Here is a 17856-nt window from a genome sequence, read left to right as displayed (position 1 = left end):
ATTTACGTAACCTGAAGGAATTAACTTTGTATAATAATATGTTTGAAATAACCTTTATTCAGCGATTAAAAAATGGAAAATCGTACAAGCACCTCCCGTATAACGCCATTTTAATCCCATCATTTTTTTTAATTTAAAAAAATTAAAAATGGTAATAATAAAGGTATCTAAGAGGAAATTGCTACAAATGACTTTTGTTATATTATATTTTTATTTTCTTTGAAAATTGGTTAAAATTTTTATACTTTTCTATACTTTCTTATACCATTGACCTAATATAAGTGCCTCCGGTCTTGTATATAAGAAATATTAAATCGGTTAGTATGTAAGAAATCTTAGTGAAACTGGCGGAGAGAGTCTTCTTGAGCATAATATCATTACTATTACAAAAATTAATGAGCTCGAACCATATTTTCTCATAGCCCTCATAGAGCTGTTAAGAAAATTCGGTAAATAATTTCCCCACTACAGCATTGATTCCAAAAATCGATGAAATCAGTTAATATAGATCACTGATCTCCATTAGAGCTGTTGAGCGCTTGTGGATAGTGTAGATATCAAACCAGATATCTTACTGTTTTTAAATACATTTAGGTGTCAACTGTAGAACGAGGTGTTTTAGCACTGAAAATAAGCGCAATTGGCTCACAGGTTGGGCTCATAATGAATATCGCTTTAATAAATAAAATTGCTTTAAAAAATGTTGCCTCACAAGATCTTCAACCCATTTCTAATTGTTTCAAATTGCGAAAGTATCTCTTTGCCGGTTTGAACTTAACCCTTCCTTATCTGTTCAAATTAATACAGTTAAAAATGAAATAGTCGTTCTTCACTTGAAAGATATTGTATGCGTTTACTGTTTAGTTTATTATTAATAAAAAAATAATTATAAACAAAAAATTATTTTTTAAATAAAAAAATGAAAATTTTCACGTTTATTTATATATTTTTAAATTCAAACTTTTTATTGCAAAAAATGTTTAATTTAATTATAATAATAAATAAAAGTTCTAAATTTTTTTTATTAAAAATATTATGCGTAAAAATTTAGTTAAAAAACCGACTTTTTTTTATAAATTTTTAAAAATTCAAACTTTTCAATGCAAGTTATTGATGAATTAAAAAAAAAAAAATTTAAATAAAAACTCTAAATTTTTTTTAAAATAAAAAAATATTTCTAAATTTTAAAATTTTTTTTTTTATATTTCCTAAAATTCGAAAAATTAAGTTTTTAAGAAAAATTTTTGATAAATAAATTCAATATTAAAAGAAAACTATATTAAAAATTGTTACAATAAAATTTGCATTATGTTTACTTCAATAAGTAAAATACTTACTATTATTATAATTACACATTTATAAAATAATATTGATTGTTCTTTTAAATAAAAGCTATATTGCACATTTAACGATGTTTAAGGAAAAATGTTTCTTTCAGTGTTGTAAAACGCAGCAATGAAATGGGTAATGTTATGATTAGCGGGTTTAGGAACTTATTTATGCTCTGCTGTGGATGGTGATACACTTAACACTTACATACATACAAACATGCATATGTGTTTTAGTACATACATAAATATAGCGGACTTATTAATACAATTATTTATTTTTATTTTGTTTAATTTTTTTGTTTTTGTAATCGTATAACATTTTGCAATACTTAACTACCATAAATCAGTTATTTTAAGAAGATTTATTTATTCTTATTTATTTTCATATGCATTAGTTGATCCAGATGCCATATATGCATGTATATACGCATTTATACATATAGTTTATATATATTTGTGTTTTTTTTTTGTAATTTGCTAAGGACTCTTAGAGACTTACGAATACAGTTTATTAAGTGTAGACTTTAATATGAATTAAATAATACTTAAAAGAAAACAACTTGACTATTTATCGCTAATGCTAATATTTTAAAACAAATTCGACTAGTTTTCTCTTTCTGCTTTACGCATTAAAATGTTTACAAAGTCACATTTAAAAGTTACTTGCTCACCTTCAAGTCGGCCAATAAGTTATTTACATAAGAATATACACAAATCTTGAGTGGCAAGTTGCGCTAGCTCTCGTTCACTCCTCAATACAGCACACTAAGTAATAACTCACCACACTCGCCCCTCAGCCATACCAATATTTTGTCGGTTCACTGGTGCCGCCGGCGTTCTCACGCTCGCTCTCCAGGTTCTCGTAACACTATAGGACGGCCGAGCCGCACCAGAGCACCTGACCTCAATATGGCCGCCACACGCTACCCCCATTATCGGTGGGTGTGTGGTGTCCGCGATGTGCCGCCAAGGCAGCCACCTGACGCTGCGTATTGCTGCCATCTTCAATATTACGCACCGAGGCACCACAGTTGCCGATCAGCGTCAAATCGCCGGGATGCGTCACGCCGCCGCCCGTCATAATGTTGTGCTGCTGACGTACGCCTACACCCACGCCGACACCGACATTATTGATATGATCCATAACGCTTTGCAATTCGGCACCGTGCACAGATGAGTTCGGTGAGGCATGTGTCGGTGTCAGCGCATGCGAGTGAAAGCCATGTGTCTGATTGGCTGCCGTGTAGAGTTGTGAGTAGAGCAGACTAGCCGGCAAGACGGGGTACAGTGAACCATTACAACCAGCACCAGCGCTGCCTGCACCGCCGCCACCTACGCCCACACCAACACCGACACCGACGCCCGCACCGCTGCCGCTGCCATAGTGTGCCGGGTTTTGTGTCTGATTTACCAGTCCGGGAAAGTTTTGATTGGCGCCGACGAGCGTGTTATTCGCTGCGGATGAGTTGGAACCGCTGCCAGCGCCGGCGCCGCTGCTGCCATTGGCAGTGCCGTTGTTCGTACCATTGGCACCGCCACCACCGCCGCTGCCAGCGCCGGCACCGCCGCCCCCCAAATTGGGCGTATTCGTGGTGAGTAGATCTTCTTGTACCGGCGATTCGGCCTGCGAGGAGTCACTCAAGCTGCGCGGTCCATTCTGACTGGAGTGTACATTGTAATCGTTGTTGGTATTGGTGTGGTGATAGCGTGGCACCAGTATCGAATTTGAGCCGACGCCGCCGTTGACAGTCGAAGAGATCGCCGATTGACCGCTGGAGCCGAGTAGGCTGTGATGTGTCATCTGTCCGGTGGTGGAGCCAACCAAATTGCTCAAATGCTGATCCAAATCGGTGGCCGTGGAGTCGGGAAGCACTGGGGAGGAAGAGAGGATGAATTTAAAATGTTAGAATCCAGTCGAAAAGATCGATAAGAAATACAATTCAATATTAAGAACATTATCACACCTAACACATTCATTACAACCTCCATTTCGGTGAGGTTTTTCACTCTTTACTTCCAAGACTCTTTGCCGGAACTTGAACTAAATTTTTTTCATACTTACTTGGCACACAATCCCGGTTTGTTCCGCCAGTAAAGTCCTGATTGTTGGACTGATCATTGGAGGAGCAGGTGAAGCCCAAAGCCGGATTGTTAAATTGAGCCGATGTTGGTGTTGTGCAGGATGAAAGTCCGCTACCAGCTAAGTAGGGTGAGTAAGCGGATGCTGAGCCATAACCCCAGTGTGTATTGCCAGCACCTGTAAAATTAAGGACAGAAATTTCGTTAAATATATTTTTTTAAATTTTTCATACGAAATACAAATATTTGAGTCAATCTAAATCAAACCATTAGAGTCTAGAGTTTATTGAAAATATGTCTGTAGAAACTTGTATTTCTAGATTTAAGACTATGTGTAACATAAAATTAAAGATCAGAAAGATGGAAAGCAGTAGCTTCGCTTCCTGCTGCTCCTCATTTCGACTATTCAGATATATGTACTAAAAATGTCGACGATAAGAACGCAACGCAGTGATGTTGAGTTTGTTAGGTCCGTAGGCGCATTTGAAGCTTTTGAGCGTTTCTTTTAAAATGTTCATATATGTCAACTTTTTACGGAAAAGGCGGTTAACTGAAACCTTTAAGATGAGTAAACGTACATACACCAAACTTTGAGATGCTCTTTGAAATTCTTAAAACCGGCATCATCAAAATTTTACGATATTTGACCATCGTTTTTCGAACGCCAGAAAAAATTATACGAGTATGAGTCTTCCTTCGGTTATTAGGATAGGTTTGGACCTTTTAACTTCAAAGTTGGAAAGTAGATGTATTTAGTCTCAGATGATGTTTATATTTATTAAACCATTTAACTGGGTTCTAAATGAGCCGTTGATCAGTTATAGAGCCCCAGAAGAAGAAGAAGAAACACTAAGCTGATTTTGAACTATGTATTTTGTTTGTATATCTATGTGCCGTAATGTCTTTTACAGTTGTGCTTTTTAATGCGTATATTAGGGTGCATCAACAAAACTTTCTACTCTTAAGCTGGATCGATGCAAAATATCGAAAATACCGTATTATAAACAGATTTTTTAATGATTTTTATTATACATTAGGGTTGTTCTTAAATTTAGAAACTATTTTAACATGAAATCAGCACCTACTGTAATACTACTTTACTTGTAGATTTCACACAAAACGATTTGAGACGATAAAATAACGAAGGTGTCAAAGTTCCGATAAACTAACAATATTATTGTTGTTTTTATACTCTGAACACGGTATATTAAGCCAAAAAGCTCCTCACTTGTCGGAATCGCCGATATTAGACCGCTATATATAGCTGTGATACAAACTGAAGGATCGATATCATGCCCTTGTTTGGGAATCTTTTTTATTTGAGGAGATATATTCATGAAATTTGGCTTGAATTATTGTACAAAGCAACAGTACAATGTTCAAAGAAATTGTGCAGATCGGGTTACTATAGCATATCTATACTAATATTATAAATGCGAAAGTCCGTTTGTTTGTTAAGCTTTCACTCAAAAACTACTTAACAGATCATCATGAAATTTTGTACATATACTCTTAGAGGTGTCAGAATGAACATAGGATACTTTTTATTACAAAATTTATAAATTTTTTACGGATTATTAAAAAAATTATTTTGGAAGATTATATATGTTTGGAAAATAAATTTGAAAATTTTGAAATTGAAAAACAAAAGTTTGGCAGAAATGATTGTTTGTCGAAAAAATTAAAAATGAAAGAAAACATAAATGTATAAAAAACGTAAATCAGAGAAATAACACAAATATTATTAGTTACTCTTATTAAATATAAAAATGCCTCGAAAGCGGAAATCGGCGCTGTCAAGAAATTCTACGCCGGTGCGTAAGGCTAAAGTTACACGAAATAAAGAATGTGAAGTTCAAGCAGAGCTGAGAAGGCAACAGCAAGCAGATCGACAACGTGTTTTGAGAGCAGCTGAAACTTCTCATCAGGCACGAGTACGTTCGAAAAGCCAAGCTTAGCAGCAGGAAGCTAGAAGAGCAACGGAAACGCAAGAACAATTGCAGGCAAGAAGAATTAATGATGCAGAAGTAAGAACCACGCGTCGTCGTAATTTCATAACTAAGAATTGGAATATATATAAAATATATTCTTTATATGGATCCATATCTACTATAATGATATCAGTTATTTATTTGATGGATTCGATGCGAGCGAAGCCGCGGGTAAAAGCTAGTATATAATATAGCTGCCATACGAACTGAACGATTAAAAGCAAGTTCTTGTATAGAATCTTTGGTAGTTGAGAAGGGTATTATCGGTGCAACCAAAGTTATCGATTTTCTTTGTTTTAGTTATATGCATGTATTTTTTTACGAATAAACTGCTACGTATTCACAAGTTAGTGAAGAACTTTATGACCTCACACACAAATTGGCGAGGCTGATAATTAATTGTTTACTTAAGTTTTTAATTGCCACCCTAGTGCAACGCACTGTACATGCCTTGTTACAGCAAAAGGAATAAAATATGGACCACCCGCAAACGATCACACCACATGTCTGCTCAGTGTCTGCAACTATTTGACGGCTATGCCACATATGGTGGCACGATACGCCAACTAACGGTGCATCGTTGTTGTATGCCGTATCTAACCGTTATCTGCGAGCATGTTTATAGACACATTTGTGTAAAATCAACGCGGCCGCGTTGCGCTAATTACGTCAACATGGCGGAGTGCGCGTAAATGAATGAGGCTATTATGCGGGCAGGCTGCTGATTGGTTTGGATTGGATTGGATCGGACTACTGTTGGCCACCGGCAATGTGTGTGTAATGAGTTGTCGTCACTCAGGGCATTCGCAACAGAGCTTATGTAATGAGCTCACATGTTCTACATTTGTGTGTTCACATGTGTTTGTCAGTTTTATAATATTTACTTATGGCTAGTCGCTGCAAAATCGCTCACAATAACAACAATAATATCGAAAGCGTTGCTAGGAGTTTACTCGGGCGCTATTGATTTATTATTGTTATTGGACAAAGCATCTAAAAACTACCATCACACCGCTAGTAGTTCGAGCGAGCGCATAACACAAACTAAAATTGCGCAATTTGTTAGCCTACATGCGGGCGTTTAACCGTGAATCGCGCCTTGTAGCCCTTTTGAATGGCTCTTTTGATTTTTCAAAGCCCACTCACACAATACGCGCCGTGTAATTAGGCTTAATTAATAGCTCATTTGGAAATTATTAATTAGTTTTTCGTGGAGGCATCGCCGTGTGCGCTTGGTGTACTCTAAATGGTGGATATTGATTATGTGGTGGCTTTATTAATGCTATTGGCTTAAATGTTTCATAAACACATCATAAACAATGCAAGTTGGGTGTTAGATAAATAGTAACAACAAGTTTGCGCATAATAGTGACGTACCTTTATGCAGGCGTACTGTTTTTAGCTAATTCAATTTTAATTTTATTGGATATATTTGTAAAAATTGAAGATTATTGCGTGTAATGCTAAAAATATATTATTATTGCTGTAGTTATCTCCCTAATATCTTGACTAAGGTTACAAATGTTAATAAATTAATTAACGATAAATAGTAATTTTTGCATTCTTAAATTTGGCAATTAGTAATCCTTATGAAATATAATATTTTAGATGATTATCAACTGCGCTCAACTCTTTTCTTTTGAAGTTTTGATTTTAAAACATAAGCGCGATGCGACATATTGGGATATCTATTATGAAATGTCCGCTGAAGTTTCAGTTTTTATTTTGAAAACAAGCTCTTCGATTTAAATTCAAACTGCGTCTAAATCAGTTTATGTTTCCCATATATGTTGTATATATTTGCTTGATTTTCTGATATTTTGCAATACATTTTTTATCTCAAAAGCGAATAAGCCTACAACTTTGAGGCAAACTTTGGCATTCACACAAGTGCCCTATAACTTCTATGTTGCTCATACGACATGGTGTACTATATGCATGCTCAGCTACTGAATTACTGAGCCTCCGTTCAGTTGCTGTATAATTTTAACTGCGGATAACTTCTACAGGAGCGGTTTTGTGGAAAAAATCATTAAGACCTTTTTGGTAGAGTGGAAAATTTTGTACTAAAATATCATATTTTCCAGGTTGTAGGTTTACTTTATTTTGAAATAAAAATTGTAACGCAAATTTCAAAAAATGCCATATTAAATATGTAGGAAAAGCGAAATGTTTTAGGCACGGAGGATATAATTTTTTCAAAGTTGCAGGTTTATTTCTTTAATGCTTTATATAAAAAAAATCCCATTCCAAAATATGTTTTAGCCATGGTTTAAGTTGAAAATAGAGAGCTTGTTTACATCGGATCTCTTTTTAGGACAGAAACTGAAACTTCAGGTGGCGTTTGCAAAAAAAAAATTCAACAAGGAAAATAACGGACACTCTAGAGTATATGCATATATCTCAAAGTGAAAAGTATATCAAAATTTCACTGGTTGGCCAAGATTTTATTGTATACATTATGCAAAAAACATGTAAAATATATTAAAGAGCCTCTTAGACAGTAAAAGTACTGTTTTTTGATGAAAAATTATGGTAAATAGCAAAAGGCTTACTACAAAGCCATCTAACGTTAGTTTTATTTAAGTATATATAACCAAAAAGAATTTCGACAAAAAAATAACAATAAAAGTCATCACAACTTTCCATAATAATTTCGTTGTTTGATTGAATTATACAAAATTTTTCTATATATGGGGTCACAAACTTTAAATATGTGTAAAGAGAACTAAAAATCTTCTTGGTATTATTTTATAAAATTGAATATTTCCTTGTTAAATGGTTTTATAAAATATGTAGACATGGACTTTAATTTTGTATCACAATATTATAGACTACGAAACACTTTAAATATTCACTATGAACTGAGATTTTTTCATTGAGGACTTTCCACTAAAACTTTTAATTTACTTTAATTCATATTGAATTCTGAATACCTATTAACAGTTAACAGTTATAGTTTAACTGTCAAACTCGATATCCTGAAACTATAACAGACCATAGTGCTTATGAGCTACTGACTGCTAATTGCGTACCGTTAACTCCTAGCGATTAATCGATGACTTATTAACTGCAAAGGTCCAATTTTTAATAAACTACATTAATCCGCTTTAAGACTGTGCCTTTTTACTATCAATTTGTACTTACCGATTGCTATCTATTACCATGTAAATAATGAGTAATGATTATATATCCTTGATTAAATTTTGAATAATGACTTTTAAATATTAACTAAATACTCTGAGCATTGAACAATGTTTTATAGTAATTTTTGCTTGCTTGACTAAATAGTAACTATTGCTTGTTAATAATTGTGTGCTTGCTGTCTTTGAATCAGTAACTATTGACTATCGACTACTGACTAGTGATTATTACTTACATATTACTGACTTCAAACTTTATTTAATATAATAACTAAAAATTGCCTTCTTTCAAATATTGACTATGGAAAATTATTTATTAAACACAGAACTTAACTCACTGGCTATTAGTTATAGTCCTATTAGTATACTAGTTAGTTATTACAAGTATATCGATTTAAGGTTAACCGCAAATGGATGACTATAGAATTTTAAATATCTCGTACGAAATACCAGAATTTTTAGTTTAATTTTAAAATCTATTGGAGCGTATTTAAAATTTTCCATGTGAATTCCACGTAAAAAATCGGTTTTCATTAAAAATGCCATAACCGTTAAGTATAAAATTTTTACATCGCAGATGCTTGTAAATCCTAATATTTCCGAAAAAAAATATAGCTCCGAAATATTTTTTCAATTCAAAAGTATATATACTTAGAAGCTTTGAAAAGTGAAAAAATACTAAATCTTGTTATATTGTGTATACCGAAAACCTATTAATGCCAATTTCGTTAAAATTTGACGTCTTCAGAAAGTCTTTGCTTAACTTATGGGGCATTTTCAGTTAATAAAACATATATGGAATACTTAATTGTATACTCTGTCAATTAGGAAACCTTAGTAATTTTTTCATACAATTTATTTAAAAATTTGTGCAATATATATAATTTAATTTAGTTTTTCTTTAATTAATTCAACAAAAATATTGCAATTCAAATATATTAAATTAAATGATTAATAAATTGACTAGAAACAAGTACAGTGACAAATTAATACCAATTTGTATATGCTTGCTCAGCGTTTCGGTCAATTTAATTTGGCATCTATTATTTGAACATTTTTCTATTTCACCACAATATTGAAGTATGGCCACGCTAATTCGTTTAGCATTTTAAATTTGCAGTAAATTAAATTAAATGTGGCGAAACTTCAAAGCAACACAAACAGATCGGTCGGAGTGGTTGCGCGTTTTTGAATAACTGCTAGCACCACTACAACAACTACAACGCTAATCGCTCACATATGCGAGGGAATTTAAATGACCAAATAATTTATTAAAAATGCATCGACAATTTCCTATTAAATAACGGCAATTTTAAATTGCCAATTGCCAATTGCCAATTTACCGTTAGCTAAGCGTTGCGAAAAAAATTATGCAGTTGGAAAAACGTTAATTTATTTTAAATGCATAAATATATTGTATAAATGTGACGCAAATCGCAAAATCACAAACGAATTGAATGCAATTAATTTATATTCAAACGCATTGACTGCTTTCAACATTAATTTAAATGCTTTTTAAAATCATAATTTAATTCTTAGGGATACATTAATAAACCCAGTGAAAGCGCATAAATTATTCATTTATTAATGCATTCAAGCCTTCGTGTGTTTGTGTATGTGTGCGCTTGACTGTGCAGGGTTGCATGTTTGCAGGTGATTGCATCTGGCATGTTGTTGTTGTTGACGCCAAGCGTAGATAACGCATTTATTTATATGCAAAACACGAAAATCACGCTGCTCAGCAGTTGTGACACAGGCGGCTACACAAATTTGCGCTGGAGGGGCTTTTAGAAATTTTTATATTTGTCTGGTTATTATTTGGGAATATTTTGGGGTTGTTGTTTTTGGTTGGAAAAATAGAAAAAAACTATTTTGCCAAAATTCAAAAATTCATATATTTGAAACAAAAAAAAACACCCCGCTGAAAATTTCAGAATTTCTATATCTATGCTAGAGGTATAATCAAAAAAAGTTTTGACACCAAAATTTTCCTGCGATGGTCACTCTTTACGATTTGGCAAATTTCAAATTTTTTTAATTTTGGTAATTTTCAAAAAAAAAATGTCAAAACATTTTTTTTCTGGTACCTCTAAGTAGCTGAAAACTCACCAGCGTTTTTTGTTTAATATACTTGTACATTAGTTTCGGAAATATTAAATAAATAAACACATAAAATCGGGAAAAGAGTGAAATTTTCAATTTCGCATTAACCTTAGGAAAATTGTTTCAAAATTTTTTCTTTTGGCAGAATTTAGTCTTATGATAAGACAACACTTTCCATTAAAATACATTTGAATCGGTGGGGGTCGCGTCCAACTATTTGTCGATTTGATATGGAATGACCCACGTTGTTTTCAATTATGTTGTTGTTTTCGCTTTTTTTCCGAATTCTTTTTAAACTTTTTTTTTATGTTAATAAATATTTAAGAGCAAATATGTCTAATTGTGGTCTGAGGTGTGAGAACTGAAATTTTAAATATAATATTTATTGAAGTAAACTCTTATGCTGTTTGCTGAAACAAAATCTTAAAAAATACTTACACAATTAATCAGCTAATTTTAATAATTCTATTGGTCATGAATTGGGTAGTTCAAAAATCCTTTCAAAGAGTGAACAATATTTGACATTTTAAGAGCGAATTAGAGAAATTACAAATTCAAAACCTCTAAAAACAGGAAATGTAGAGAGCGTTCTAAAATCTGTCGACAATTCGCCAGATGTATATTTATTCCTTCTAAAGGTGGAAAATAAGAGAGTTTATCTTAAATTGGTGCCACTTAAGAGTGGTTGGTTACAACTATGAAGAAAAGTTGTTTTAATGCTATTTCTATGGCTATTATATTTGATCAAGATCTATCACCAAATCAGTGGCGGCTCCAGAATTTCTTTCTGGGGGGTTTTCCTTCCAAATTTGAATTAAAATCTCCGTAGATCCGCTACTGACCAAAGTGTTATTTCCACAACAATTTTGAGTAAGACTCAACACTGAAAAAGTAACAATCAAGCAACTTTAGCAAGTACTACCTATCAGGTAGGTGTCACTTTTCAAAACTGTTAAATAATAAAAAATTTGAACTACAAAAATTCTACTGAAGTCGATTTTTTACGAATTTTTATGCACTACAAGAAGCTGGGATGTAAAAATTTTATCCTAATCGGTTAAAATATGAATACTAATAATATTGTTGCTTCACAGTATTTATCGAATCAAAAAACTAAAAAATAATAGCCTTCACAAGCGCATTTCGTATAGAAAAAAATTGTATAAAAATATCGTTATCTCGATTTTGATCGTTTGGTTTGTGTGGCAGCTATATGCTAAAGTACTCCGATCTGAACTATTTATTTGAAAATTGTAGCGTTGATTAAGATAATAATCTATGTCAAATTTCGTGGAGATATCTCGGCAAATATAAGAGTTTTCCATACAAGCACTTGATTCCGATCTTTCAGTTTGTATGGCAGTTATATGTTATAGTGCTCCGATGTGAGCTATTTCTTCGGATGTTGTGGCATTGTCTAGGACAAAAATCGTGCTGAAGTTCGTGAAGATATCTCGTCAAATTAGAAGGTTTTCCATACAAAAACTTGCTTTATGGTAGATATAAGCTATTGTGGTCCAATATTAACGATTCCAACAAATGATCAGTTTCTTAATAAAAAAGAGAAGTGTGTAAAATTTCAGATCAATACCTCAAAAACTAAGGGACTAGTTCGCATATATACAGAAAGAAATGCAGACTAATGGATGGGCTTGGCTTTCTTTCTGGTTACTACAAACTTCGTGGCAAACTTTATATATTTATATATTTATAAATCAAATAAATTAAACCGCAAAACACATGAGAGCAAAACATTATGAATTTTTAATGCCTTACGAAGGTTTTTTGTGCTAGAGTTAAAGAAAATATACTAAATATGCTAGAAAACTCAATAAATCTAAAACTATTAAAGTTATTCTTGTTTGCGGAGACTTTACAGTATTCGTATATCTAAGCTATTACTTGAAGTTTTCGAAAAAAAAATTTTTCTATATTCTCTCGACTTTAAACCCCAAATACCCTCCTGAATACGCCAAAGAATATTATATAAATATGGCATTTAAGCAGTATTAGCAAAGTTATGTGCTCATATAATATATACGTATGTATTAGTAGTTGTATTTAAGTAGATTTTAATTCTCCATTGACGATAAACACACACTAATGCCGAGCGCCGATTGAAATTCATTGAATAGCGACAGCTCAGTATTTTAATGCATTCAGTGTTCACACACACGCGTGCATGTGTATGTGTTTGGTGTTAGTGGTGATTATTTAAATATATTTGCGCGCAACCTTTTGCTACATTCCTGGTGCGCCGCCTATTTGACCAAAGCAAACTTCTTTGCAGCCCACAATTGCAACCAAAATGTCTACATGCGAGTGTGCGTGTGAGTGTGAGTGTGTGTAAACGCGAGTATGCAAACATTGGTTAAATAAAGTGGTCAACGGCTTAAATGCCAATAATGCGCTCAAACGCACACAAAAAATGTGTGTCCAAACACACACACACATACATATATGCACATATACAATAAATCTCTCAATTACATTTACTATATACTCGTACACATGTGTGTGTGTGTGCGCCTCGAACTGCATGTGTTTGTAGTAAAATTAACAAAATGGTTGCAGCATAAACAACAACAAAAACTACTAGTTGTTAACTAAAGCTGAGCGCTAAGGCACCACGCGTGTGGCGGGTAGAGGGTGGGAAAGTGCAAAACTCGCACACACACTCTCACATTTTTATCACACGCATATAAAATTAACCAGAATATTTACCACATTGCATTGGTTTGCAACATTTTTTTAAGTATTTATTTTTCGGTTAATCTCACGCGCGCTCTCCCGCTCTCTCTCTCTCTCTCTCTCATCCTGCTCATTTCATTCCTCAGTGGCATTAAACAGCGCGGATTTGCGGTAATTTGTATATGCAACACTGTGCCTATACCGTTACTGCCGACTGTCGGCTAACGGTACTAAGCAAATGGCCACTGAATGCACATTACTCTCCGAGTGTATCAGCTCGCCGTCTATTTAATTAAATTTGTGCATCACTACGGGTATTATTTATTCAATAATAAAAAAAAAAACCAAAAAAAATATAATAAACGTCGTCTATCCCAGTTAAGTAGGTTTTATTTACTCGGCCATTATGGCTGGCAAATAAAATAGCTTATAGTTGTTGTTATTGCTTCCGCTATTTGGTCCATTGAGGCAAAAAGCTTTAATAACATAATCGAATTTACCACTCACCATTGAGCAGTCTTTTTCTGTGCGCCCCCTCACACTCGCCCAAACTTTGGCGGTGACGGATTACCGTTATGTGTAGAAAAAACGAGTATTTAACCGTTAGTCGTTGCGTCTTGTGTGTGTGGCTCGCTCGTTGGCTCGGTGGCAACCGCAACCGTTTTTGGTCAAACTTAAAGCGGGATTTTTAAAAACCGAAACTAATCGTTTTGTGTGAATTTATGTGGTTTTCGATTTTTTCCGTTTGTATTTGAGGCATTTTTTCATTTGATGAACTTTTTTTTATTTGTTTGTGAATTCGTGTGAAGTCGTCAAAGCACTTAAGCGCAATAAAAAAGGGTGAGAGAAGGAGCAATATTTGAAAATTTTTTATATAATTTTTTATTTTTAAGTCATTATCGTTTTATTAAAATAGTCAGTTATAGGTAATTCACTTTATTTATTCAAAAAATATGGTTATAGTTCAACAGCTTTCAGTTGATTTCAGTTTAGTTTATGCTCCCTCAAAACTGACTTCTCCCTTTCTTCATACAAGTTTTGTCGTACAGCTTTCAAAGTGCCTCATACGCATATACATTTTGTTTACTCTGAACACAGTATATTATGGTAACCTTGCTACGAAGTTTGTTACAGCCAGAAGGAAATGTCGGAGACGCTATAAAATATATTATATATACAAAAGAACATCTTGACAAGCTGATTCGATTTAGCCATGTCCGCCTGTCTGATCGTCTGTTTAGAAGAGAGTGAGTGGAAAGCTAAAGTAGCATAACTGCTTGCTGTTCTATGGGTATTTGATTATGTCAACCTATTTGACTTATGCCATTTGCTTGTTCGATTCACCACTATCGCAAAATTTGGCGGCTGTAGTTAACCAGAATTTTTAAGCACTTACAGAAAAATACCGTTTTATGTTACTACCTATGTGGTCATAAATCGCTAGGAATAGTTTAAATTTTCTTCGAAAGTAGAAGCACGAACTGAATCTCCTAAAAAGTTCTACTCCATAGCAAAGAATGTTAATATTATATATTTATAGAGATATTTGTATTGTTCAAAATGCTGCGCAATGTCTTCTGCAGTTATCTTATTTTGCTATAATTGGTTATTGTTTCGAATGTGTATAGTCTTAGAAGCGCTCATGCTACTAAAATTGGAATACAGTTTCACGTTTTCGTATCGATTATACACTCACTGTAGAACCCACCTTAAATTAGCTTTTTCATATTATTAATCAGATATACTCACTATATGAACTTCTAAATGTTATATTTTTAAATATTTTCGAACTTAATAATTATTACGTATCATATAAGATCTCGAGTTTCGTACTTACTTTGACAATTTCCGATTGGTGGCATGCGAAAGCCTGATAATGGATCGGCTGAGAAATGGAACGGTCGTTGTCCGAATGCGAAGTGGAACTGTTGTTGTTGTCCTAAAAGCGACAACACTGAATTGTTGTAAGTTTTAAAATAACTGTTCTTATCTTAAGTTGATTTGTCGAAATAGCAATGTTATAAGTTATTGGTTATGTGTTGGTATCATATGTGAGTGGTGAGTGGAGTGAGGTTATGTTTAATAGTTTTGGTTTTAGTACTAGTTAACACAAATTTAATTATCTTACTTAATTTTCGAACATTGTTTTTTTTTTCTAATGTACCGAATTTGTAATACGCTTTATCCCTTAAGATTGTTCACAAAATTATTGAGAAAGATGCTAGCCTCTCTCTGGAAAAAAAAAATTTTCGCACATATTTTGCATTTAAATTCCGAAAACTATTAACCAGCGACGAAAAAATATATATTAATAAATTATATGAATTTTGAGTAGTATTGGTTTTTTAAGCTTTGGATATTATCAGGACGTACGCATTCGTAAGTGGATTTTGCTGAAAAAGTATTCAGTCAAAAGTCGTAGTGGTAAAGGTATCAATGCTCTTCTTCAATGTTTAAATACCTTAAAAGCCTATATCACGTATCAAAAAAGTGCTGTAGGACCCTTTTGAAACCCTTTTGAAAAGAATGATACTGGCAGACTGAGGAAAGAAAGATTTCAAGTAACCTGCCTTGAAAAAGGTTTCGTTTTCTAAGCTCAGCTTTCCCAACAGAATTTTAGTTCTCTTTGCACCATATATGAAAAATAAAATATATGTTTTTATATATATTTTGAGTATTTTAATGCTCTTATACTACTTGTATACACTTCATAAAGCTGGTCTTATATATTGTTACGAATAGCAGATCGAAACTACATACATATATCGGTTTCGAGATCTAGTGAGGTGCTTCCTAAAAACTAATTATTAGAAAGTTCGCACAAATTAGGTTAGGAGAATTACTAAGGTTGTAGACCTTAACAGGCTTATGTTTTATACTGCACTCCTACTAACCTGCTGCTAAGGTTAAGGTGAAGCGATTTAAAATTACTGAAATCAGTTATGATTCCGAAAGGTTTTTTTCAGTGATTTCTAGACTTTTTGGAAAAAAGCATATAGGGTGCTTTAAAGAGAAGAGAGGGTTATCCCATGGGTTGCGTTTTTTTGCGAAAATAATTTGCCTTCAATATTTTTCATTTTTAAAAAAGCTTATGAATTACTGTTAAATGGGAACTTTGCTAAAAACTATGGAATATATGGCCACGATTACTACCAAAAATAGACAGGCTTATGGAAATGAGAAATAATCTTATTTATAGATGATAAAGGGCTATCAATTCAGTGGAGTCATCCTAAAATATTTCAGGAATATTTTAACTTGTCACAACGGTAACAAACTCTTTAAATGTACCACTCATGCACATTTTTGGTATGAAAAATACAAGCTCGTACTAAATTCCTACTTAATTTAAGTACTTAACCCATTAGCTGCCAGCTGCAACGCTCATGCCCCGGCCAACTTCATTATAAAATTATAACCTTTCGTCTGGTCAAAAGGGACAAGCCATTGTTTTTACTGCTGCACCCAGCTTGCCAGGGCCAACATACAACTAACAACAACAACAAAACTACATATATACCTCATACGTTTACGAGTATATGTTATATAAATATATATATGGGTATATATGTATGTATGTGTAACTGTGCGTTATAACGGCAAAAAAGAATGTCTTTCCTGTGCTCCTGCAGTTGGTGGCGAAAGATAAATCATTTGCGGATTCAATTGTTGCAACTATTTCATTTTGCATGCGGCGCAGAGACGCACGGCCAAATCCTTTTGTCCTTGACTGCCAGCTTTGGACGTTGCGGGAGAGAGGCGAGCGGTCTGCAGCGAGTGAGTTAGTAAGTTAGTGCAAACTAACTGTAAGCCTTTCATACACACACATACACACAAAGAAACAAATACATGTTCACATACTCATGTGTGTGCGTGTATGTCGGCTTTGTCGACGCAAATGAATATCCTGGCAAATGTCCCGCTGTAAGAACTCATCTGTCTCGAACTGTCTGCATTTAACATATGCAAAGTAAAATATTTGCATGCTTATAAATATTTAGCAAATGGACACGGCAATGAATGGCAGGACTTTTCAATGCACGAAAGGATGAAAATGCAGGCAATGCTACTAGACGGGTAGCAAAATGGTGGCAACGCTGACAAACGGTAGACGCATTTACGCCAACAAAAGCATATTTCATTCGCCAAAATAGTGTGCTTCCTCTTCCGAACACCCCCCGACTCTCCTCTCTCAACTCAAACTACTCAGGCGTTGCATGAATTCATTTGCTGAAGTTGATAGGCTTCTGCTGTGTGCGTGTGTAAGGGTGTTTGCATATGTTTGCTGGGATTTGCTAATGAATAATCTTAAAGATGAATTGTTTCATTAGATGTTAGCAACACATGCACAGGTGGAGGTGGTTGTTGCATGAACAAAAAAGAACTTTTGTGCGAGCAGGACAACGGAAGCAATGCTAATGCTATAAATTTGTATTGAAGTAGTGACAGCAGAACTCGCAATGTAGCAGTAAAAAAGGTACGGACATTTCACTATCTTGCAACTAATAAATTGTTGCT

At 33.8% G+C, this 17856-nt stretch overlaps 1 protein-coding gene across 1 annotated transcript in view; it reads right to left on the bottom strand.

The window, feature by feature from the left end:
- Positions 1–1386: 1386 nt before the first annotated feature.
- The window catches only part of RunxA (Runt related A), a 76384-nt gene continuing 59914 nt past the window's right edge, over positions 1387–17856 (bottom strand). The window contains exons 4-6 of the mRNA XM_036368982.2: positions 15176–15292; positions 3394–3588; positions 1387–3203 (exon numbers count right to left, since the gene is read on the bottom strand). Coding sequence (XP_036224875.2) covers positions 2236–3203; positions 3394–3588; positions 15176–15292 — 1280 coding nt within the window. The 3' untranslated portion in view covers positions 1387–2235. The remainder of the gene's footprint in view (positions 3204–3393; positions 3589–15175; positions 15293–17856) is intronic.

Source organism: Bactrocera oleae, chromosome 5, assembly GCF_042242935.1.
Source record: "Bactrocera oleae isolate idBacOlea1 chromosome 5, idBacOlea1, whole genome shotgun sequence".
Taxonomy (NCBI): Eukaryota; Metazoa; Arthropoda; class Insecta; order Diptera; family Tephritidae; genus Bactrocera; species Bactrocera oleae.
The sequence above is the reverse complement of the archived record's forward strand: the minus strand, read 5'-3'. Positions and strand labels throughout refer to the sequence as shown.